Below are 26,562 nucleotides of genomic sequence, written 5' to 3'. Positions count from 1 at the left end.
TACTGAATGTTTGGAAGCTTCTTCGTCTGCGCGGGATCCATATCCAGAGGAATATTCCATTCAAGCAAAACGGTGGCCAGCAAACAAACTCATAAAAAATGAACAGTTCTGATGTTTTGTTAATTTTATACTTTTTCAAATAGTATTACTGTATTAGCACTCGTATGTCGTATCTTCATGGTGAAAAGAATAAGCAGCCCACATAATTTTGTCGTATGAAAGTTTACTAAAATTTTGGTAAGGTCGGATTGTCGTATCTGTATTACATTTCAATTTTTGACAATGAAAACTTCACCTTTTTCATCTAATGTTTGGGAGACCTACTTAGCTATTTTTTCTCTTTTTTTATGTATTTGCAAAAAAAATCGGTTGTACCGTATAAGTTCCAGGAAAGGCAAAATTTTCAATGTCGTTTTTCTCGAATTTAGAAAACCTTAGTTACGACAAAACCGCTCTCAGGGGATGATTTCACTGTTTGATTTTGGAATTGTTATTGAAATCGGATCCATTTCGGGATTCTGAGATTCTACTGTAGCTACTTTTTCTAGATTCAGTCTAGTTTCTGACTTTTGGTCCAAATTTTACTGAATATCAAAAAGTCATTCCCAATAAAAGGAATTGGATTAAATTGGCGATAAGCCACCGCTTTCCTTACAAGTCCACTAGTTGTCCCCAAAAAATTTAACCAATTTGGTATCGAAGCTTATTTCTTCGGAATATTTTCACATGTGTTTTTACTCTTTTTTTAAAATCAGGCTCTATTAGTGCAATTTAAGGCACAAAATACAAATTAGATGCTCTTAAAATTGCTTTTCGCCAGTAAAAGTAAAATCTGGTGAATGGAAAGCTGTTTCACTCGGCCAGTATAACCTAAATACCCAAAATGAAGAGAAGATTTAATGCTGAAAAAAAAAAATTCAAACCGCTGTGCTTTAATTTTAATTTAATTTTTTTCTCCTTATGTTGTAGGTAAGTTACCTGTACAAAAGTATTTTTAAATTTGGCTCATTTGGGCAATAAATTTTTTTAAAGCTATTTCATTTAAACATTAACTCTTACTAGCAGAAAGTTTAAAATATCAAAGCACGAATCATTTGGGGTGTAGATTTGTTGCCAAACTAATAGCTTTTTGTTTTATGCTTTAAGTTCATTGTGACAAGAGTAATTGGTAATTATTCTTAGATGTACTGAAATTAAGAAAAAATTACTGTTTAATGGTTTTATTTAACTCAGAGATTTGCTACTAGTCCTAACAATCAATTTGGCTCAAGGTATTGGAGTAAAGATGGTTTTTGACTACTAAGTATACAAAGAGTCAAACAAAAGCCAAAATTATGTTTCTTCTAAACATTGTGAATGATATAAAGTCTGCTCTATGACTTTTTAAGCATCAAATTGTCATAGAAAAGTACAAATAAAGTTTTACAAATGACTTTGTTTGGTAAAATTATAATAGTACATATAACTGACTTACCAATAAGGTGAAAATACCACTCAATTCCCTTTTTTATGTTCTTTACAATTATACTAATTGCTTCTACTGCAAATTCAAATTTAAGCACTTTTTGAGCTTTTAAAAATGACAAATTTTCAATTAAAGTATGAGTTATTGCTCGTTTTTGGCAAAATAATACTACATTTTCTCAGTGCTAAAATTATATATAATAAGGTAAGGTTAGGTCAAAAAGTCCTTAAATTTGAATTTGTGGTAGAAGCAATTATTATCTTCATAAAGAACATAAAAAAGGCATCAAGTGGTATGTTTACTTTATTGGTAAGTCAGTTATATGAACTGTCATAAATTTCTCTTTTGTTTTTCTCCTTTAATATATATAATTCACTAAAATGTCATACAGAAGAAATTATATTGCCTCAGTGATCCATAGAGGAAACAACCAAAAGTCATACAGATGGATTTTTATAGGCCTACATGATATCATTTATTAAGCAACCTAAATAAAGTCATACAGATGTTTTTTTTACCTTGTAATACAATAGAGTAGCCTGAATATAGACATACAGATGGATTTTAAGATGGAAATTAAAAGCAGCAACTTTATATATGTGTCAAGAAACTAAATGATCAAAAAGTTTAATAACATACTATATTGATTTTAATGTTGACAATCAAAAGGGATTTACAGGATCAATGTGTGAGATATCTAGAAAGCATGAAGAAGAAGAAAATTGTTGATTCCAATGTATCATTTTATGACATTTTGGTAAAAGGAGTAAGTTTGGTAGCAGCATATATGAGAGATGAAAATATATTGACAGTTACAAAAACAGCCAACTATGAACTAGTGCCCATTCTATATTAGCATACTAAAAAGTCATTTTGGAAGGGATTTGGAAAGGAATATGCTACTTGAACCAGCCAATAGAAGTTTTTATTCTCTCTTTAAGAACTTAACTTAGCTGCTGTATAATTGTGTTAAAAATATTTAGCTATCTAAGTAAAAAAGGCTTGAAAATCTTGATAGTTTTCTGAGATTCATTGCATCAGTTAAGGGGGAATGGAAAAATCAAAGGCTTCTAACATAAACTTAAAATTAAATCAATAGATTATGCTAACTTCCCCAAGAATATGTCATGTTCAAGTTCAAGTCTTCAGCAGTCATGTTCAAGTCTTCATATAAATGAGTTATCTATGTTGACCAAGCACAGACAATATAATGTTCAAACTCAATCTCCTTGTACTATTAGAATTATATTATGAAGGAGGTCCATTTACAGTCAAAAACTTGAAACCAATTGTCTTTGGTATCACAAACTCACCATGTGGCTTTAGTATTAATGCTAAGTATAGTCTTATTTCTGGTAAAAATCATTTTCTCACCATGATGTAGGAAAGTTCTATTGAATAAAACTGAAGCATATCGACTGAAAATCTATTGAATAAGCCCTCAATTTTGCAGCTCCTCCTTAACTGATGCAATGAGGCTAAGAAACATATATCAAAATTTTCAAGTCATCATTGCATAGATAGCTTAATACTTTTTCAGCAAATTCATATGGTAACTCAGTAAAGTTGTTACAGAGAGAATTAGAACATCAATTGGCTGGTTCAAGTAACTCATTCCTTTCCATATCCTTTCTGAAATGACATTTTAGTGTGCTAGCATATAATGGAAACTCTGTTTCATAGTTGACTGTTTTGAAAACTGCAATATATTTTAATTCCTCATGTATTCTGCTAATGAGCTTTTTCCTTTAAGTAAATTCTTATATTAGAATTGACAATTTTCTCCCTTTTCATGCTTTACAGTTGTCTCACACATTGATCCAGTAAATCCCTTTCATCATCATTGTTACAATCAATATTTTACCTTATCAAACTTTTTGATTGTTTATTTTCTTGCCCTAACTATGGATTTGCTAAACAATATGCTTAGCAGTTAGTTTCCCTGATCAAAGTCATAAAAAAACCTCATAATTAAATGAAGTATTCATAATAATCAGTTAAGGGGGGTGACTTAATCCAAGCAGCATTGTCATCAAGAGCTGTGCATTGATTTTTATTCATAATATTTATGTCAGATCCATACTTCAGAAGGGTTTTAACAGCTTCTCTGCACCCTTTAGAACAAGCATAATGAGGTACCGTTTTCCCATCTTAGTCTCTTAGAGCTAACTCTGGCATCATACTTTAGCAATGATTTCATACTTTGTGAGTATCCTTTTAAAGAAGCTTTATGAAGGGGACTTGCACACTCATTTCTTCTTATATTAACATCAGTGCCCTACTTTAAAAGATATTCAACAGTTTGTGAGTATTTGCTAATATCTGCTAAATGAAGTGGACTTTCACCATTGTTTGTTTTCTCCTTAATATTACATCCATGCTTTAAAAGTAATTCAATAATTTCGATATTCCTTTTTTTTATTATGCAGTGAACTGGAGTTTGTCCAAGCTTTTGCATACAATCTTAGCTCCTTTGTCTAGAATCAACTTCACAACTTCAATATCAGCACTAATAACAGCCAAATGAAGTGGCATATCACAAGCTACTGCAGTTTTATTGTTAACTTTACAGTCTTAAATCCAAAGTTACTTAGCAATTGTTATATTCTTGATGATGAAAACATCACAAAGTAATATGGATTATTCTCATCATCCTTTTGAATAGGACAGTTCAAAAGAATTGATTAGCTGCTAAGTTGGTTCTTGATATCCTTCACAAACTGGAGGAAATAACTACCCATAGTTTAAATTATAAGGAGATGCTCTGCTCCTTATTCACATTCTTTGTTGTATTGGTTGCTAAAACTGCTGCCTTTGAATTAAATCCTCTTAACCAGGCAAATTTTCTTGATTGCCCCCTCCCCCCAAAAAAAAGACTATGATGTTTTTGTTTTGAGGGTTGGTGGGGTGGGTAAGTTGTACAATCTATAATGCTCAAACTAACTGCCATTTCTGTTAGCAATTGATTAAATCATAAGGTAATTAAAATCATTAAGAGTAAAAACAATTTTCTTCCATGGGTGTTGGACAATATTGATATAGGTAGGACTGTACTTTAGGGGGATTTAACTTGTCTAAGGAATTTGAAATCATCAAACAAGCATCATTGCAGAGGGGCCACGGAAGTAATGCCTCCTTCACATGATGAATAAGAATACATTCAAAGTGTGATCAAAAGAAAAATACAATAATATAATTCTTACGTTTATTTGCCATGTCAAAAATAACTATAAATGATTTATTAAATGCTTCTCCACCTCAATCTATTCATAGTCACTCTTTACACATCTCATGAGGGTCTGATTTAAAAAAATCCTTTATTATAACTTTATTGTTTGACATCAGATGAATAATGAAAAGAATAATCAACAGATAGTTGTTTTGATAGTAGTCTAGCTTTAAAAATAATTTCCTGTGAAAAGTAAATTTATGTATAATAAACTTGTAATAAGAACTCTCAATAGGTATTTTGAGGTTTGTACCCCGGTATTTTTCTTGTTTCAAGATTATGAAGTTTTTTGAGGATATGACCCATCATTGGGATAGAAAAGTTTTCTAGTAATATTTTGTTTAAAACATAAAGTTCTAGTATTGATTTTGAAGGTCTAACAGGGACTTGGTGGAAATCAGCTTCTCTTCCATGGCCATTTCTGTTTGTACCTCCCTTGAAAAATGATCAAAAGTCATTTTATTCTAAAACATTGATAGGTCAAATGTATATTCATTTAGGATCAAAAATTGAACCAGAGCCAAATAAAGTAATTAAAACATAATGAAAATAAATCAATTAAAACACTAATAAAATGACAAAATAGCCTCATAAGCACGCAACTGAAAATTAAATATATTTGTAACATTCCCTCTTGTAAAATTTGTGCTTTCAAACATTAAAAAAATTGTAGGATTCCAGAAGCTAATGCCATTATATAGGCCTATTGAACATTCAGTCTATTTTTATTAGTGCTTTCCAGTCACCTTGATTATCACAATTTTGTTTTTTCAATAGTTAAGGGTCTGTGTCACTGATCTGTTTTTTTCTCCTGCTCCAAAGGTAGATTGGAACATCTGCTTAGAGGTGTATTGGAAAGAAAATGCTCATATATAGCCTATGTATCTTCATGAGTCTTTCTTGATAAAATGACAATTCAGTGCCATTTGGAACCAAGAATGGTACTTTTTGGTTCTCTTTCTCGAATGAAAAGGGAAGGAAAGAACCATATTAAATTTACTATTACAACTTGATTATCAAAAATTCTTACCTAGAGGCTTATAATTCATCTCCTTTGAAATTTCCTTCCTATCCCATAGAACAAGTGTAAAAACAACATGTATTCTGAAAACAGATTTCTAATCAAAAGATATTTTATGCAAATTAATTCTTGACACTCAAATTTCATTTAATTTCATTTATGATTGTTATAATTAAATCGAGAGCCCATGAACAAGTGCGACTTGAAAATCTGTAGAAGGAAAAAAAAATTACATTGACAAAACAGCAACAACAGTACTGATTTCTGATCTAGCAAGAGCCAAGGGATGGAAAATTGACAAATAGAATAACATGTACCATGTCTATCTTAACAGTTAGTTTTAATCACAGTAACAATCTCTTTGGATTTTGAAAAATTAGGGGATGTCCCCAAAATCTTGGGCAATTACACATTTTACTGGTTGCAAGTTCACCATAATAATGTGTTTTTAATTACTTTTAAACCAGACTCACTGAGTTACTCTGGGAGAAGAGAGGACCTACTACTTTATGTCCTATGGCTCTATGTTCATATGCCCTGGTTACCCCTTAATTTGCTAGTAGCAGTCAAGGCCGTTAGAGGGTAGAGTAAATTTACAACTTGGTTAGAACTTCTTGACCAAATAGAATAAAAAAGGCAAGATGTTAAATTCTCACTCTAATTTTCTAATTCATTTGACTTGACTTCTTATGAGGGTGGGAGTATTAGCACAATGCCTGGAAGGTAGTTAATGCCTTTTGAGTCTGGAGGTATATTCTTTAGAGTTCTGACTCAAGAACAGATTAAAGCTTGGTTGGATTTACTCAAGCCTGTACCCAAGAAGTCAAAACCATGGGACCATGCCTACTCTCTATCCTTTTATATTGGGTAATTATGCAGGAAGATTCCTCAAGAAGAGTAAACAAAAGTCTAAAATATTAAAGATTGGTACCTTTTCTGTACCTATTTCACACTCCTTCCAAATATAATCATCACACTAACCATTGGGCTTGGCTTCTCCTACTGGACCCTGATATAGCTGTAGATTATATACAATGTTTGGATAAAAGTGGATTTAATTGACTGAGTTATGATAAAATCTGAACAGAAATTTTCTACAAGTTGTAAAGTGAAAATTTTGTTATTAAAGTGGGCATTGGGGCTGTATTCCCACTCAACAGAAGGAAACACTATAAAATGCCACTTTAAACAATTCTTAAATAGTTCCTGATACCATTCCTTAAGATTTGCCACATGACTTTAGTCATACCCACTCCCAATAATGATCGGAAATTATCCTGAATTAGGCTATAGGTATGGTGCTAAATAAAAATTATATGTGCGGAATCCGTTGTTTAGATCAATATGAAGAAGAAGTTTAATTGAATATTCATTGCTTTTATACAATTCAGTGTATATGCTACATTTGACCACTCGGGGGGGGGGGGGAGCATTTGAGCTCATACATTTGCTTTAAAGAATGTTATTGCTAAGTATTTTATAATCTTTTAAAGAAATTGTCAAAATTTCAAACTGCTTTTCTTCTGGAGATTGGGATTGCTGCAACAATTCTTAATAATGTTTTTTCATGAAGTGTTTTTTTTTTCGCTTTTTTTGTTTATTCTCCAAGATTTTCAAGGTGCACTTGTTCACGGGTTCTCAATTTAATTACAACAATCATAGAGGAAAGTTGAGAGTCAAAAAATTTAATTTGAATGAAATATCTTTTGATTAGAAATCTGTTTTCAGAATACATATTTTTTACTCTTGTTGTAGGGGATAGGAAGGAATTTTCGAAGGGGATGAATTATAAGCCTCTAGGTAAGAATTTTTGTTAATCAAAATTGTACTGGTACATTGAATATGTTTTCTTGCATTTTCATTTGAGAAAAAGTGCCATTGTTAGTTCCTAATGGCACTGAATTGTCATGTTATCAAGACAGATTTATGAAGACACTTAGGCTATATATGAGTATTTTCTTTCAAATACACCCCTAAGCAACTCCATGATGTTCCAATCTCCCATTGGAGCAGGAGAAAAACAACAACAAAAACACATCAGTGACATAGAAGCTTAACTATTGAAAAAAATAAGATTGTGATAATCAAGGTGACTGTAAAGCACTAATGAACATAGACTGAATATTCAATAAATATTGACATTAGTTTCTGGAATCCCATTAATTTTTTTTTTAATTTTGGAAGCACAAATTTTACAAGAGGAAAAATTACAAATTTATTTGGTTTTCAGTTATATGCTTATGAGGCTGTTTTGTCATTTTATTAGTGTTTTAATTTATTATTTTCAATTACATTATTTGGCTCTGGTTTGATTTTCAATCCTAAATATAGGCCACATTTGACCTTTCGATGTTTTAGGATGAAATGACTTTTGATCAATTTTCAGGGGGAAGTACAAGCAGAAAAAGGCCAGGGAAGAGAAGCTGATTTCCACCAAATCCCAGTTAGCCCTTTAAATGGGATACTGCAACTTAAGTTGTATATAAGATGCTACTACAAAACTTTTCTCTACCACTGGTGGGTCATATCCTCAAAAAACTTCATAATTTTGAATCAAGAAAAATACTGGCACACAAACCTCAAAATACCTAGTAGGGGTTCTTATTACAGGTTTATTATGCGTAAATTTACTTTTTATGGAATGTTATTTTTAATAGTACTCTCAAAACAACTACATGATGATTATTCTTTTCATTATTCATCTGCGGTCAAACGATAAAGTCGTAATAAAGGATTCAAAAGAGATCGAAACCTATCGAGATGGGTAGAGAATGACTATGAATAGACTGAGGTGGAGAAGCATTTAATAAATGATTTATAGTTATTTTTAAAAAGGTAAATAAACGTGGAAACTATATTAGTTTATGCTTCTTCTGATCACACTTTGAATGTCATCTTATTCCTCATGTGAAAGAGGCATTTCTTCCGTGGCCCCTCTTCAATGATGCTTATTTAATAGTTTTAAATTCCTCAGATAAGGTATATCACTCCAAAGTACCACATAAAAATTGTCCTACACCCCCACAAGAAAATCGGTTTTATTTTTAATGATTTTAATTACCTAATGATTTAATCAATAGCTAACAGGAATTGCAGTGGTTTTAAATAGCGACGAAGACCACACTGCTTTTCCATAAAAAAAGCCAAAAACAAGAAGAAAGAATAAGGAATTTCTCAAGACAGTGGGAAACAGATTAGAATGAATATTTTGGCCTTATGTCCAAGGGCCGTCCTCAAAGGACCTATTGGGAAAATGAACTTAGGATTTTTAGATCACCTTAATACATATGATGGGAATTTACAGTTTACCTTAGAAATTGAAATTGCAAATAAAATCTCATTCCTAGATGTTCTAATTATTCGTAACTTAGATTAACTCAATTTTACTATTTACAGAAAACCAATACAAAACAATAAATATTTACATTCTGAATCAAACCATATCCGACAAGTTAAAAGAGGTGTCGTAATATCTCTCGTCGATCGTGCCCTAAAAATTTGTTCCGATTCCTACATCGCAGCTGAACTAGATTTTATCAGGGACATATTTTTTGGAAATGGGTATCCTCGTTTTTTTATTAATAATACAATTTACCGTAGACTGAAAAGACACTCCCGTAAAATCAATGATAATTTACCATGTGAGAATCCTGATAAGCCCCAAAAAATAATTTACCTCCCATATATCCCAAAAATCACTAGAAATCTTAAAAAAGTATGCACATAAAATAATCGGTACGTTGTATTTACCAATAATTTGAAAATCATAAATATCCTAAATTCTGGTAAAGATCCAGTTACCGGGTAACTCCAGTTACCCGCCAAAGAGGTGTCTATCAAATACCATGCGACTGTGGCAAATTCTATGTAGGGAGAACCCACCAGAATTTCGAGAAACGTCTACAACAGCATGAGGATGATATCACCAAAGCTCTGAATTCTGATATTACTTCTGTTTCTTTTGATTCTGCTTTAAGCAGCCATTTTTTGAAAATCCTAGCCACAAAATACTTTTTTAAGAATCCGCCATTATTAGCAATGATCTAGGCATAAAGCAAGTAGTTCGAGAAGCAATTGAAATCAGACTTAAGATTAATAATAATATTTCTTTAAATAGGGATTTAGGAGAATACTCACTAAATGCTCTATACACAAATTTAATTAAAATGACCTTACGAAATATTATAAAAAACCAATAGATATTAACACAGAACCTGTCACAAATAGACCTATGAGATCAACAGCGATTAAAGCCAGGCTAAAATTAAATACGTGTTTTTAAATCATTCTCATTCATTTCAAAGAATTGCCTGGTTTCGTCACAATATATTTATCAGTCCTGGTTGAACTTCGCTGTTGTAAGGGTGCTTGCACTGTTTTGGAAAGCTTTTCATTTTGGTTTTATTGATTTTATCCTCTTGTAAGTTGTTTCTTCTTATATTTATTTGTATTATTCCGAAATATTCATTCTAATTTGTTTCCCACTGTCTTGAGAAATTCCCTATTCTTTCTTCTTGTTTTTGGTGTTTGCAGTGGTTTTATGCATTCTAGATTATACAGCTCACCCACCCCACCAACCCTCAAACAAAGACATTATAAAGTCTTTCTTTTTTTGGGGGGTAATCAAGAAAATTTGTCTGGTTAAGAGGATTCAATTCAAGGGCATCAGTTTTAGCCACCAATACCAAAGAATCTGAATAAGGAGCCAAGTAGCTCCTTGTAATTTAAACTATAGGATAATTCTTGCAGTTCGTGAAGGGAATCAAGGAACAAAAACCACCCACGGAAATGTTCATCACTACAATATAAAGCAGCTTCAGTATGTTCCTGTAAACACTTGGATTTCTGGCAGTTCGCATTAAGACGGAAGTTAGGGGATTCTTTATCTATAAAAGACTTGACTGAGATTACATGTCATTTTTGTCTCATTGAACAACGAGATGGATAATAGAAAAAAATAAATTTGTTTGTCCTGATACCGATTGCTATCTTACTGCTCTCAGACCACAACAATTGAGTCCTGCAATGTACTGGTACATTGGACCGTCCTATTCGAAAGGATGGTGAGAATTATTACTTCTTGACGCTTTGATCATCAAGAACTTAACAATTGCTAAAGAACTTTCGAACAACGAACAACGAACAACTCATTGAACAACGAGATGGATAATAGAAAAAAATAAATTTGTTTGTCCTGATACCGATTGCTATCTTACTGCTCTCAGACCACAACAATTGAGTCCTGCAATGGACTGGTACATTGGACCGTCCTATTCGAAAAGATGGTGAGAATTATTACTTCTTGACGCTTTGATCATCAAGAACTTAACAATTGCTAAAGAACTTTTGAACAACGAACAACTCATTGAACAACGAGATGGATAATAGAAAAAAATAAATTTGTTTGTCCTGATACCGATTGCTGTCTTACTGCTCTCAGACCACAACAATTGAGTCATGCAATGGACTGGTACATTGGACCGTCCTATTCAAAAGGATGGTGAGAATTATTACTTCTTGACGCTTTGATCATCAAGAACTTAACAATTGCTAAAGAACTTTTGAACAACGAACAACGAACAACTCATTGAACAACGAGATGGATAATAGAAAAAAATAAATTTGTTTGTCCTGATACCGATTGCTATCTTACTGCTCTCAGACCACAACAATTGAGTCATGCAATGGACTGGTACATTGGACCGTCCTATTCAAAAGGATGGTGAGAATTATTACTTCTTGACGCTTTGATCATCAAGAACTTAACAATTGCTAAAGAACTTTTGAACAACGAACAACTCATTGAACAACGAGATGGATAATAGAAAAAAATAAATTTGTTTGTCCTGATACCGATTGCTATCTTACTGCTCTCAGACCACAACAATTGAGTCATGCAATGGACTGGTACATTGGTCCGTCCTATTCAAAAGGATGGTGAGAATTATTACTTCTTGACGCTTTGATCATCAAGAACTTAACAATTGCTAAAGAACTTTTGAACAACGAACAACTCATTGAACAACGAGATGGATAATAGAAAAAAATAAATTTGTTTGTCCTGATACCGATTGCTATCTTACTGCTCTCAGACCACAACAATTGAGTCATGCAATGGACTGGTACATTGGACCGTCCTATTCAAAAGGATGGTGAGAATTATTACTTCTTGACGCTTTGATCATCAAGAACTTAACAATTGCTAAAGAACTTTTGAACAACGAACAATGAACAACTCATTGAACAACGAGATGGATAATAGAAAAAAATAAATTTGTTTGTCCTGATACCGATTGCTATCTTACTGCTCTCAGACCACAACAATTGAGTCATGCAATGGACTGGTACATTGGACCGTCCTATTCAAAAGGATGGTGAGAATTATTACTTCTTGACGCTTTGATCATCAAGAACTTAACAATTGCTAAAGAACTTTTGAGTTAAGACGATAAAACTCGAGTGGCTTATGATATGCCGCTTCATTTGGCTGTTATTAGTGGTGATATTGAAGTTGTTTAGATGATTCTAGACAAGGAACTAAGATTGTATGTAGTTTAGTTGATAAACTTGGACAAACTCCAGTTTACTGCGCGATAAAAATGAATATCGAAATTATTGAACTACTTTTAAAGAATGGAATTAATGTTAATGTGAATACAAAGGATGGTGAAAGTCCACTGCATTCAGGAGCTATTAGCGAATACTCACAAATTGCTGAATGTCTTTTAAAGTAAGGCACTGATATTAATATAAGACAAAATGATTGTGCAAGTCCACTTCTAGAAGCTTCTTTAAGAGGCTACACGTAAAGTGTCAAATCATTACTAAAGTATGGTCCCAGGGTTAACTCTTGAGACTAAGATGGGAGAACAGTACCTCATTATGCTTGTTCTAAAGGGTGCAGAGAAGCTGTTAAAACTCTTCTGGATTATGGATCTGACATAAATATTATGCTTAAAAATTATTATACATCACTAGATGACAATGCAGCTTGGATAAGGTCACCTCCCTTAACTGATTATTATGAATATTAAATTAATTATGAGTTTTTTTTTACTATTTTAATCAGGGGAACGAACTGCTAAACGTATTGTTTTCCATATCAAACAGTTCTTGGTAACGAACTGTAAGTAAGGAGTGACCTGGCTCAATAATGACACTCTAATAAAAGGAATTTTGATACAAATAGATACATCAAAAGAATCAGATGTTTATGCTTATTTGATATATATAGGTTTCATCAAGTCCTACCCATCAAAAATACAAAGATGTGATGTATACAAAAATACAAGATGGGTTGGACGTTTAGTCCTACCCATCAAAAGTTACAAGTTCGGGAAAATGTTCCAGATCTTCGAAAAAAGGGGGAAACATCCCCTAAAAGTCGTAGAATCTTATTGAAAATCATACCATCAAATTCAGCGTATCAGAGAACTCTACTGTAGAGGTTTCAAGTTCCTATCTGCAAAAATATGGAATTTTGTATTTTTTGCCAGAAGAAATATCACGGATACGTGTTTATTTTTTTTCTTGGGTGATCGTATCGACCCGATGGTCCTAGAATGTCACGAATTAGATTTTTTGAACAGAAATTAAAAGTTCTAGTGCTCTTTTTAAGTGACCAAAAAATTGGAGCGCAACTAGGCCCCCTCCCAACTTAAATTTTCCATGGATCTTTCCATGGAGGATTTTTTCATGGGGGAAGAGAATTTCCATCCAGTATTAAGGTTGGATCTCCCAGAAATATTTAAAAAATAATCAGAAATTAAATCTAAAAAAAAACAAGTTTTTTCAACTGAAAGTAAGGAGCGACATAAAAACTTTAAGCGAACAGAAATTATTACTTATATGAGCGTTCTCACCTTCTCGTCAATATCTCGATCTTTACGCTGAAGTATTTTTAGTAATTTCAAAAGAGCTATTTATTATAATTAAACGGCTTTGGGATTCAGGGGGCATTCTTAAAGAATTGGAACAAAATTCGAACTTTGGCACAAAGAGCGAGGTATTGACGAGGGGGTGAACCCCCTTATATTACGTATATAAGGTAGTTTGTTTCCCTCGTCAGTACCTCGCTCTTTACGCTAAACTTAGAATTTTGTTAAATAAATAATAATTTGTTTGTGTTATTTTTGGCCAGTCTCAGCATTTAATATTATCTTAAGCAGTTTCTTAACCATCATTTTTATTTGATAATAACCTGAATCAAAGATATTTAATTTTTTCGACTTGTGGTTGTTATTAAATATAAAAAAACAAGCTTTTCCGACTAAAAGTAAGGAAAAACATTAAAACTTAAAACGAACAGAAATTATTACGTATGTGAGGAGTTTGTCCCCTTCTCAGTACCTCACTTTTTACGCTAATGTTTGACTTCTTGTTCCAATTATTTAAGAGTGACTCCTGACACACAAGGACTGTTTAATTAGAATAAAAAGCTTTTTAAAAATTCACAAACATTTTAGCGCAAAGAGCGAGGTACTGAGGAGGGGGAAACTCACTCATATACGAAATAACAACCAAAAGAAAAATCTGAGGAAATTGCGGTTCAAACAGTTCGTGGGAACAAAGTGTAAGCAATGAGTGACCCGGCTCAATAGTAATCGAAACTCTAGAAAAACGGTTTTTAAAAAACAATAGATATGTTAAAAGAATTAGCTTTTTATGCTGATTTCAAATATATAAATTTCATTAAGTTTAGTCCTACCCATCAAAGGTTACGAGCCAGAGAAAATTTTCCTGGTTTTCGAAAAAAAGGAAAAAACACCCCCTAAAAGACATTTACTTTTTCCCCCTAGGAGTGATCGCATCAACTCAATGTTTTTAGAACGTCAGAAGAGGGCTCATTCGAACGGAAATTAAAGTTCTAGTGCCATTTTTAAGTGACCAAAAAAATTCGAGGGCAACTAGGCCCCCCTCCACTTTTTTTCCAAAATTGTTCGATCAAAATTTTTTGAGCCATTTTGTACATCATAGTTGAAAGGCCCAATAACTATGCCTTTGGGTATAACATGAACCCCCGCCCCCACAGCCCCAGAGGAAAGTTATAAAATCTGTAAGTTATAAAATTTGTCCATTGTTTACGCATAGTACTTTTATTGGAATGCATGCATACATTTTTGGGTGGGGGGGGGGCGAATTTTCCTGCTGGGGGTTTTTCCGCGGGGGAAGTTTCCAGGGAGTGAACTTGTCAGAGGAAATTATACACTGCGGGAATTCGCCAGAATTTTTATACAACATTCTTTTTATATGTCTTACTTTCTCGTTTTCGTCTCACTTTTACGCGCCGTGTGGTTATGAGTAATTGTCCGGGGTAAATTTGCACCGGGATTGAATCGTCTAGAGAATATTTCCATGTTGAATGGGTTTCTGCGTGGATTTGGGGTCACCTTTCCTGGCAGCATTTGAAAAACAATCAAAAATTAATTTTAAAAAATAAACAATTATTTCTGTTGAAAGTAAGAAGCGACATTAAAACTTAAAACAAGCAAAAATTATTCCATATATGAAAGGGGCTCTTCCCTCTTTATCGTCTCGCTCTTTACGCTAAAGTTTGACTCTTTAGCATAGTTCTACTTTTTAAAACAATAATAAACTTTAGCGTAAAGAGCAAGTTCTTTGAGCGTAACGGTTTTTGTCGACCCCAGAGTTTTATTATCTGATTTTTTTTTACTATTTTTATATAAATGGTAATTTAAAATTTTTGATCAGAACTGTTTTGGGAAGAGGGAATTGGGGGGGGGGGGGTAGTTGCTCTTCGTTCTCTTTTGACTCGTAAAAATTGAACTAGAACTTTCAATTTCCAATTAAATGAGCACTCTCTGATGTTTATACGAGCATCCTTGCTGTAAGAACCATATATACCCCCAGGGCATAACGTGCAATGGCTGTCTCAGGACCTCTGGGCAGTTTTGTCAACCCCGGAGTTTGTTATATTATCTTTGAACTTTTTTTTAACAAAAAAACTATCTGAAATTTTTATCGGATGTATTTGGGGAAAAAGGGCGTGGGCGGAGTACTAGTTGCCCTCAAATCACTTTTGACTCTTTATAAAGGCACTTGAACTTCCGATTTCCAATTGAATGAGCCCTCTCTGAAGTTTTTACGACGACCCCTTCCATATGAAACAGTCTGTCAGCCTGCTGACAGACTGTATTTCAAATAGTAGGCTGTACGAAAAGTCTGGTTTAATCCCGCTTTCTAGGTCCATAATGAGAGAAAGTTTGAGGTGGCTTGGACACGTTCTGCGGATGACGGATGAAATATTGCCGAGGATTTTCCTTTTGGCTAACCGCCAAGGGTTAAAAGGGAAGCAGGTCGTTCGTAGTCCGGGTGGGAGGATGTCATAAAGAGAGATTTAGGGGAAAAAACTTCCTGGGAGGGCGTAAAGAGGGAAGCTTTGAATATATTGGGAAGGAGGAGGAGCGTCTGTAGCTGTGTCGGCCTCAGGTGGCTTGGTGCTGCGGTGAGTTGTTTGTAGTAGTAGTAGCTTCTATAAATTTGATTAGTATATAGGTTTTTCTATCTGGAGTTTTGATAACATTTTAGAAATAACTAATGAATAAAGCTGATCAACTTTTGAGAGTTCAAGGTACAAGAATAGGTCTGAAAATTATTGTTAAGAAGATTTAGCCGCTAAGACTAGGAACAAGTGAAGTTGAAGAGGTGATATTGGGTAACTATAAAATTGATCAAGTGGATTGGCTAACTTACTTAGGTAGCATAATAAAGGAAGATATTTGGTGGATTGAGGATGTTAAAGTAGGTTAGCCAAGGCTCAGAGTGTTTTTTTCCGCAGTTGCAAATAGTTAGGTAGCGTTGGAAAAAAGATGAGAGGAGAGAGAGGAGAGAGAGAGAGAGAGGAGAAGAGAGAGAGAGAGAGAGAGAGAGGAGAGAGAGAGAGAGAGAGAGAGGAGAGAGAGAGAGAGAGAGAGAGAGAGGAGAGAGAGAGAGAGAGAGAGAGAGAGAGAGAGAGAGTGAGAGAGAGGAGAGAGAGAGAGAGAGAGAGAGAGAGAGAGAGAGAGGAGAGGAGAGAGGAGAGAGAGAGAGAGAGAGAGAGAGAGATGGAGAGAGAGAGAGAGAGAGAGAGAGAAGAGAGAGAGAGAGAGAGAGAGAGAGTGGAGAGAGAGAGAGAGAGAGAGAGAGAGAGAGAGAGAGAGATTATTATACATTTATCATCAATATACAAAAGAACCACATCAGCCACTTTAGAAAGTCAAAGACTTGTTAGTAGTGGCTAATAAACATTAATGAGCAGCAATAGCGACAATATTAACAGTACACAAAAAATGATACAAAAAAGTGGGAACAAGAAAACAAAGAATAAGAAGAGAGAGAAAAAAAAATCATGCTTAAAAAACAACTCAATAAGCCATCCCAATTAAATTATTTACTTAATCTCCTCCCCAGTCTGGTGGTTCTTCAGTCTACTGTTAAACTGGCTATCATTTTCAGATAACCTTATACTCTTTGGTAAAGAATTCCACACTACTGGTCCAGCAAACCTGGGACCAAAACTTCCCCTCTGAGAGCTGTGACACTCATATACCAAATCATCCATATTTCTAGTCTCATAACTGTGGTATGAAGAATTCCTTTTAAATATTTGACAAAAAAAGATTAAAATATTGGAAGTTAGAGTAAAAGTACCGAAGATTCGAGAGTGTAATTTTGGAACCACTGTCCAAATTTTCCTTCAAAACGGAATAACTGCTTAGCCGTGACATGGAGCGCCATCTCTTGAAGGCGTTTTTGTATTTCAACGATAGGATCTTTAACACTATATCCGGTACATCCACAAAAGAAAAAAACATTTTTTTCAGTCAATTTCTTTTTTTGACAAGAAAGAAGCTCCCGACAATTTTTTATGTATGCAGCCTAATATTCAAACAGTTGTTACATGGTTATCTATTGCAAAAAAAGAGTTAAGATTAGCACCAATACATCAAGATACATGTGATCTTATCTGAATTCTAGCCACATTAGCTTTTTCTTCATAAAATTTACTGAAAATGGCAACAAATATTACATTGTCGAAACTAGGCTGTTAAATTCTTGGCCAAAACTAGGCTGAAAATTCTTGTTTAATGGAGTGGAATACCAGGCGCCCTAAAAATGTTCCTTCAGCCGAATTCAAACATTGATAATGGCTTCCATAAATGGATTTATTTCTTTTGCGAATATCTTCTAGTAACCTTGTCGAAACTTCACTGAACTTGTGAAACAGATGAGAAATAATTGGTGTTGAAATTCCAGGGTCCACTGGCGAAACTATAGCTGTCGAGTTTATGGGTGCCCACTACTGCCAAAAATTGCAGAGGTTCACATGGAAGACATTTTTCCCTTTTCTTAGCACTTACCAATAAAACTAACAAAAAAATTCTCAAATTTGGAAAACATTATTTTCTGGGGGTTTGGGGGAGGTAAACGCCTTGAAACATGTCATAGGAATATCGAAATTGACCCCCATCAAAATTCTAACCTATGTTTTGTATGAATCTAAGAATCTACATATGAAAATAAAACCCACTAAATCAAATATAATGACAATAAACTTCTTAAATTTCTTGAAATAAACTCATGTTTTCCTAGACCCTATCCCTTCCAAAATGCTAGTGAAACATGATAAACTGCTGGTGTCACAATTTCCAATAATCTTAAATAGGAAATACGGTTCTAGGCTTTTAACAACCGCGAAATCCACACCTTCTTGGACAATACCCTCAGGGAAAATACCGGAGTTTTTCTTCTGTAGGGGGAAAAAATTTTGGTACTTGTGTATTATACGCCACTCACTCAAGTTTACGCTGTATAAGTCTTGAGAACAGACTGGTTTCTTTGTTAGTTTCTTTCAGCTTAGCATGAGACAAGACGAAGACAAGTGACACTGTGGCACAAGTGGCACTTAAAGCAAATACTTCTAGAACGGTTAGGAGGAAGTTCTATCAACATCTATCCAATCTTGACAATCGCCTTGCAAAAGCCAAAAGAGGAAACAAAGTTCGTAATGAGGTGATAATCGAAGATGGCAAGTCGCAATCATCACCTGAATCCAACTCCAAAATTCCGCCAGCTGTTGGGTCAGATGTTGAACCGCAGCTTGACTAATACTATGCTGTTTTCTTTAGCGACAGAAAAAGCGAGGTGTCATATTTTGTCGGTAAGGTTCTGGACTTTCCTGACAAAGGACAGTCCAAACTAAAATTTTTCAAGTGGATTCGAATTGCAGATCAAACTTTGAAATGTTGGAAAATATTACAGATAACATTTGGAGATCCTGTTCGTGTAGCACATATGTAACACTTGGAAAAAAGAAGATTTATGTAATTTAGGTCACAATATCACCTTCATTATGATTAACCAATTTTGTTCTACTAAATACTCATGTTTGAAAAGTTTAGTTAGTTTTATTACTTCTACTTTTTGAATAGTGTTTTATACTTTTAAACATTAAATGAAGTTGAAGAAAAACAAAGAAACAAGAATGTACATGTTGAATGCACCAGTTTCCGCCCACAGGTATTCCCCAAATATTTTGACACATGTCGAATTGGGTACCGACTTGCGTCGAAAACAGGTAACTTTTTTGTTGTGTCGAATTTTTAGGTTATAATGTTCTAATTTCAGAAAATCGGAGTTTTGCACCCTTTTCAGATAAAGCTTGAAACTTCTCATCAAACAGTTAGATTCCTAGATGTAATTCCTATATACTAAAACCCTTTTCAAACTAAAAGTCTTTAAATTAGAACTTCTGGAATAGGAAAAGTGTTTTTTTTTTTTTTACAAAAACTGTCTAACCATCGGTATCTTTGCCATATAGCAATGACAATGGTCAAGTATGGTTTTGAAGTGTGGGTGCTCTAAAAGACGGAGGAAGATTGGTAGATGTTTTCCAGAGAAATTGCCTACGGATTGTTTTGAGTAACCGATTGACTGACCGTTTCTCAAACAGGAACCTGTACGAAAAATATAGTCCCAGCATTGTTCTAGGGTCATAATGGAAGACTGGTTGAGATAGTTAGGATTTGTTCTATGGATTAAAGACGGTAGATTTCTTATAGTCGCTCTTGTCGACCAACCATCTAAAGCCAAACGAAAAGCAGGCTGTTCCTGACAGGGGTTTGAGGATGTTGTAAGCAATAATTAAAAATCTTCTTTAGAAAAATAGTTACTCTTTCCTAACTGTGGATGTTTTTTACCTTCAAAAATTGTGTAAACCATTTTGTGTAGCATGGATTTATCGGAAGTATTTGAAAAACGATTAAAAATTAAATTAAAAAATAAGTTTTTTCAGCTGAAAGTAAGGGGACTGCATTAAAACTGAAATGAATAGAAGCCATTCCGTACCCCGAAAAAAATAGTTCATTGCAGCGTTGCCTCTAAATTCAATCTGAATTACAAACTGGTAAAGATTAATCCAAGAGTGGCAAGCTCATAAGGACCAATCTAAGTCTTTGAGGTTCTACTCTCTAGCTAAAGATTGTTGGGGGAAGGAGGTTTATTTCAAATTTGGTTTGAATAAAGAGGATTTGAAGAATTTGTTGTTGGTGAGAGGGGATAGTTAGGATTTAGTTGAGCGAAGGAAATTTTGGTAAAGTTTAGGCTGGCGGCTGGCCTCTACTTTTCCCCTATATGTGGATGTGTGAATGAAAACTTATTTCATTTTGTATCCGAGTGTGAAGAGCTGTCTGAGTCGCGGAATGAATGTTTTGGACGAGTGCTTGGGAGTAAGTGCTGGTTAATTGAGCGGATAGCTGAGAGGAATGCATGTGCTATTAAACAGTTGTGCAAGTTTGTTCGTTTAGGGATTAAACCTAGGGAATCATGTTTGAGGGTGTAGATTCTAAGGTTTTTTATGATTGGCCTTTTCTGGTTAATATGTTGAACCTTGGCTTCTTTTTTTTTCTAAAGTTTTTTCTTGTTCCAGAGCTTTGTTTATAGACTGTATTCTGTGTTGCTATGGCCCACAGGCTTTTTGCAATAAATCTTATCTTAAATTATCAATAAAACTAGTACAAATAAACCAACTAATTATATTTTCCTATGTTTGTAGAATTATAGAAAACTAGCGCTTTAATGAAAACACAAAACAATATGGGAGTTTTGGTACAGTAACTGTAGACCGATTAAAGTCACTTTTCACAGTATAAAAATAAAATACTTTAAGATTGTTGCTTAATCTGTTTCGTTTGATTTGATATCACTTCCGCGCAATGGCTCAGTTCAATTGACTCACGTTTTGGTTCTCAAAAGGACTAGCTTTAGACTAGCTTTAGGATTTGTATCATATTTTGAAATTCCCTGTTGTATAGAAAGAAATATCCCGATTTCCAGAGTTCATATTATGGCTTATTTGATCTTCATTTCGAGTAATACTAAAACGTATTTCTTACAATTTAAGACTGTTTATTTCTCTCTATTGTTATTATAGCTGGTAAGACCAAAATGGTACCTGTTGAATCAATCCAATATTTCTGAATACTGTCCAATGACTTGCGGCTATTAAAAAGACGTTTGTTTTTATGCTAATGGTTTTAAGATAATTTTGTTTGTAAATTGAAAGTTACTGATATCACAGCTGGTGTAAGACTATGAACAGTTTTATAGATAGTTCTTGTTGTCAGGCTATGTACTCATTTTTGACATCTAAATCAAAATTCTTGGATAAAGAGGGGTGCGGAAGGGGGGCGGGGCTGTTCAAGTTGTTTTACTGCTTGAGATGAACTAATTTTAAATTGCTCTCATTTCAAAAGAGCATTAAAACTTTTGATTTCCGTTTGAGTGAGCCTCTCCTGATCTTCCAGGATGGCTGGGTCGATACCAACACCCTTTAAAAAAAACACGCATCCATGATCTTTCTTCTGGCAAGACAGGGGTCTGAAACATACAATGTAGGATTTTATGATATGCTGAATCTGATTAAAAGAGTATAATTACGGTTCCTTAACCTTTTGGAGGCGTTTTCCCCTTTTTCGATAATTGTATTGGGTAAATACATATTTCATGAATGTTTAAATTCAATTAACTTCACCCACTACCATTTTATTAGGCTTGGGCTTTAGACTATATTTGAGAGAGTTAGGCTCTTTTCAAGTCCATTATATTCTGCATCTTTTGATAATTATGTGCATCTGTGATAATAGCTATGTAATTAACACATACTTGTACCATTATTACCCATGATATACATTTACCTTTCTCTCTAAACGAAATTGTAAAATTTTAAGAAATGATGATGTGGATGGGATGGTAAAATCTACATCTGCTCCCCCCCTTCCCCCTCCCCCCGCCAGAGAAAAAATATATGTTGCTCGGGGTAGTAGTTATAGTATTAAATAAAAATTTATATTTCGAGTAGTGTGTTCTTGTATTGGTCATAATAACATCAATAGCAACACACTAAAAAAGATAATTTAATGTAACACGGCTAATCATGGTCCAAACTTTCGAAGCAGTTGGAACAACATTGGTTTTGAACAGTGTTTTTAGTGTGTCAAAACAGCAACTAAAAAAAAAAAAAAATTTCGAATTACCGTAGTAATTAATATGACTGGAAAGTATTCATGAAAATGCTAAATTTTTAATACTAAAAAAAATAAGCAGAAATGTTGCAAATATATTTTGTTTTCATTATAGTACAAATGAGGCTACCGTGTTATTTTATTTGTTTTTAATTGAACCAATAATAAAAATTTAACAATTTATTTTTTTTATTATTATTCAATTAGATTATTGAGCTCTGATCCTCGGTTCCAAATGATAAAGTTGCGATAAAGAATTCCAAAGAAATCATAACCTCAGAAGAAGGGGTAGAGACTTAAGCATCAAATAGAATGAGTTGGAGAAGTCTTTGTATGATCTATATTTATTAGTGAAATTAGAAAGTAAACGTGAGAGTCATATTATGGTATCACTCTTTTGATCACTACTTCAAACATTTTCTTGTTCCTCAATCTCAAATGTGGCAGGCATTGCTACCGTGGCCTCTCCCATAGGTCAGTTTAATGACTTGAAACTCCTGAGATAAGTTAAATCACTCTTAAATGAAGCTTGACCTACGTCAAAATTGTTCTGCACACCAATAAGTAAATTTCTTTTTATTCCTTATATTTTTAACCACCTCTTGTTTTCCTGCCTCTATTCGTTTTTAAGAAAGAATTTATACAGTCATATATATATTATATTTATGTAATATAAAGTAATTTTTTCAGGGAAAATCAAGAAAATTCATCTAGAAAAGAGGATTTGATTCAAGCTCCGAAGTTTTAACAGCTAATACCCCAAAAAAAGTTGAAAAGGAGTGGAGTAGCCATGTGAGATAACTATGATGCTAACTATAGTTCAATTCGTGGAGTCCCTGAAGGAGGACTAGAAAGAACGAAGGACTTAATAAATTCGTTTGGGCTCTCTTACTCAAAAGGGTGGTCAGAAGCATATGTATTACTTCGTGTTGCTTTGTTAAACAGACAAATATAATTTGCTAAATTACTTTTAGATTACGGGTGTAAAGTAAACAGTAAAAACATCATGCCTTCTAACATGCCACCACTTCATTTGGCTGTTGCTAGTAGGGACACTGAAATTGTTGAAATGATTCTAGACAAAGGAGCTAGGATTAACGCAGTAAACAAACGGGGAGAAACTCCACTTCACTGTGCTATAAAAAACAGTGATAGAAATGTTGAAGTGACCAAATTACTTCTAAAGCATGGAAGTAATGTTAACATAAGAACAAATTATGGTATAAGACCACTTCATTTAGCAGCTTCTAGAAGATGCCCAGAAACTTTTGATTTTCTTTTGACGCAAGGGGCTGATGTTAATGTAACAGCAGATAATGGTGCAAGTCCACTTCATTTTGCCACTTTTGGAGGATGCTCTGAAACTGTTGATTATCTTCTCAAATATGGAGCCCATGTTGATTGTGTATATACTTGTTCATGGCGCAAAGGATATACACCACTGCACTGTGCTGCTAAAGGGCGCAGTACAGAAGTTGTTCAGCTACTTTTGGACAGTGGTGCTAATGTTGATGCTAAAGGAGAAGATAGCAACACCCCTCTTCATATTGCTGTTTTGAATAAAAAAGAAACCATTGTCGAACTCCTTTTACGGTATGGAGCTAAAGTTGACAATCAGGATAGAAATGGTGAAACTGCACTACGCCTTGCTGTTGAAAACAGAAGTTTACGGACTATTAAGGATATTTTGAAGTGTAGTCCGGATATTAATAATCAAAGCAACAGAGAGTCTTTTAAAACTGCAGTGCGTAGCAATACTAGAGAGTTTAAAGAGGTTGTTGAAGCTCTTCTAAAATATGGTTTTAGTGTAAACCTCGAAGATGCAAATAACACAGAGTTGTTGCAATCTGCTGTTGAAAAAGGATATGTCAAGATCGTTGAAGACTTTTTAAAGTGTGGTGCTAATGTTAATACGCTACTTAGTCTTTGCAGACCCGGAAAAGGTGTTTGGTGTCGGCACTCCACTGTCACGGAATGCAGACACGGAACACCGTTACATATTGCAGTTATAAATAAACAGGAAGAAATGGCTAATTTATTGATAAGCAATGAAGCAGATATAAATGCCCGAGATGAAAATGGGAAAACTCCGATATTTTATGCTACCAAGAACAACGATTTAAACCTTACTAAGTTCCTTTTAGCTAATAAAGCTAATGTAAAAGGCAGTCCTGAGGTTCTGTTCAAAGCTGTTGAAACGGAATGCGTCAAAATTGTTGAAGTTCTTTTGAGATATGATGCTGATGTTACCGCTACTGATAAGTATGGGCGAACAGCATTACACCTTGTGTTGCGAGATAATCGTTTTGCTGATGTACGTAAATGTAAAAATCCTGAGGTTAAGGACGCAATAGCTAAACTGCTTCTAAACAGAGGCGCTGATGTTGACGCTCAAACTATAGAGGGTGAAACAGCTCTTCATTTTGCCATTCAAAGCGAAAATGTAAAAGTTGTTGAAACAATTTTGGAATATAATGCGAATGTTAAGCTAGGAACAAAAACTGGAGACACTCCTCTATGGCTCTCTTCTCTTACTGGAAATGTAGAAATTTGCACAATGCTTCTGAATAAAGGAGCTAATGTAAATGTGAAGAAAAACGATGAAATTTCTGCACTCCACATTGCAACTCAAAATAATCATAGGAACATTGTAAAACTTTTGCTAAAATATGGTGCTGATGTTGACGCTCAAACTATAAAGGGCGAAACAGCTCTTCATTTTGCCATTCAAAACGAAAATTTAAAAATTGTTGAAACAATTTTGGAATATAATGCAAATGTTAACCTAGGAACAAAAAATGGAGACATGCCTCTGTGTCTCTCTTCTCTTAAAGGAAATGTAGAAATTTGCACAATGCTTCTGAATAAAGGAGCTAATGTAAATGTGAAGAAAAACGGTGGAATTTCAGCACTCCACATTGTAACTCAATGCAGCTCATTTCATCACGGGAAAATTGTAAAACTGTTGCTAAAATATGGTGCCAGAGTTAATTCTATAGACAAGAATGGGAAAACAGCACTTCATTATGCTTGCCATGAGAAATATAACTATATTTCTGACAATATGTTTGATAAATCTGAGACTCGCAGGTACATATAAAACTGTTGCTAAAATATGGTGCCAGAGTTAACTCTCAAGATAATGATGGTAGAACAGCCCTTCACTATGCTTGTTGTAATGGGTATGAAGAAGCTGTTGAAGAGCTTCTGGAACATGGATCTGACATAAACATTATGAGTAAAAATGGTTGTACAGCTCTTGATGACAATGCTGATGAGATAAAGTTATTTTATAGTGACCTAACACCAATGATTCTGATGTTCCGTTTGATGCTGAGGGTTTATTCTATGCGGGGGAAACAACTATTAATATTATTATTTGTCACATAGTTAAAATGAAAACGGCAAATTTATATGTAAGTGAAAAAAATATACGATCGATGAGTCCCATAAGGGGTGGTAGAATTACTATATCCATTTATGAAAGGGTAACTAAGGATAATTGTTTGAGAGAACTAGCAGAAATGAGGAATGAGAAAATTGCCAATTCTAATATTTCCCTTTACGACATTTTGGTAAAAGGACCAAGCTCGTTAGCAGCATATATGAGGAATGAAAATGTAGTGGAAGTTTCAAAAGCAGCAAAATATGGAACGCAATTTCCATCATATGCTAGCATACTAAAAAATCAATTCAGAAAGGGTTTGAAAAGGAATAAGTTAATTGAACCGGCCAATAGATGTTTCAATTCTCTCTTTAACGGCTATCCTGAGTTACCATTTGAATGTGCTGAAAAAATATTGAACTATATAAGTAATGAAGACTTGGAAAATTTGATAGATGCTTTTGAGCCTGATTGTATCAGTTACGAAGGAATAGTATAATTAAGTACTTATAATATAAAGTTATATTTTGTGAAATTAAACAGTAATTTTGTGTGCAAGGGTAAGTTTCAGAAGATTTTGAGCGTCATGTTAAGGGAATCAAGGTATACACAGTGAATTCAGAGGTGGACAATATTAAATAAGGTGGAAAGCTTGGAATTAGAAATTGAAAATCACTTATTAAAACAGGAAACGAAAAGATGATTATAAGAGCTATGTGTAGGCTTCTGTGATCAATATAGTTGAGAGCATTTCCCTATATAAATTTTATTGTATTTTTTCATATATTACACGGTATAGTAAATTTAAAAATATTTTTTGTGTGAAAAAATAATTTGATAGATAGATCACAATATAAGACTCAACTGTCCAGAAAGGTGAGTAGAATATAAGCAGTAATAGATAGGAAAGTACCTAATTACTGTTTTTGTGAAAAGAAGGAA

General features: G+C 34.0%; 1 protein-coding gene across 1 annotated transcript; it reads left to right on the top strand.

Moving 5' to 3' along the window:
- Positions 1–1,064: 1,064 nt before the first annotated feature.
- On the top strand, positions 1,065–26,318 carry LOC136029857 (putative ankyrin repeat protein RF_0381). Its single transcript, XM_065708312.1, has 2 exons — positions 1,065–1,168; positions 22,926–26,318. The coding sequence occupies exon 2, from the start codon at positions 23,242–23,244 to the stop codon at positions 25,333–25,335; it is 2,094 nt and encodes a 697-aa protein (XP_065564384.1). The 5' UTR covers positions 1,065–1,168; positions 22,926–23,241; the 3' UTR covers positions 25,336–26,318.
- Positions 26,319–26,562: the final 244 nt, after the last annotated feature.

Source organism: Artemia franciscana, chromosome 8 (assembly GCF_032884065.1).
Source record: "Artemia franciscana chromosome 8, ASM3288406v1, whole genome shotgun sequence".
In the NCBI taxonomy this organism is placed as follows: domain Eukaryota; kingdom Metazoa; phylum Arthropoda; class Branchiopoda; order Anostraca; family Artemiidae; genus Artemia; species Artemia franciscana.
The sequence above is the reverse complement of the archived record's forward strand: the minus strand, read 5'-3'. Positions and strand labels throughout refer to the sequence as shown.

What these genes read in the sequence shown, in the direction of transcription:
- LOC136029857 (XM_065708312.1), top strand. Translation starts at nt 23,242, where the DNA reads ATGCCTTCTAACATGCCACCACTTCATTTGGCTGTTGCTAGTAGGGAC.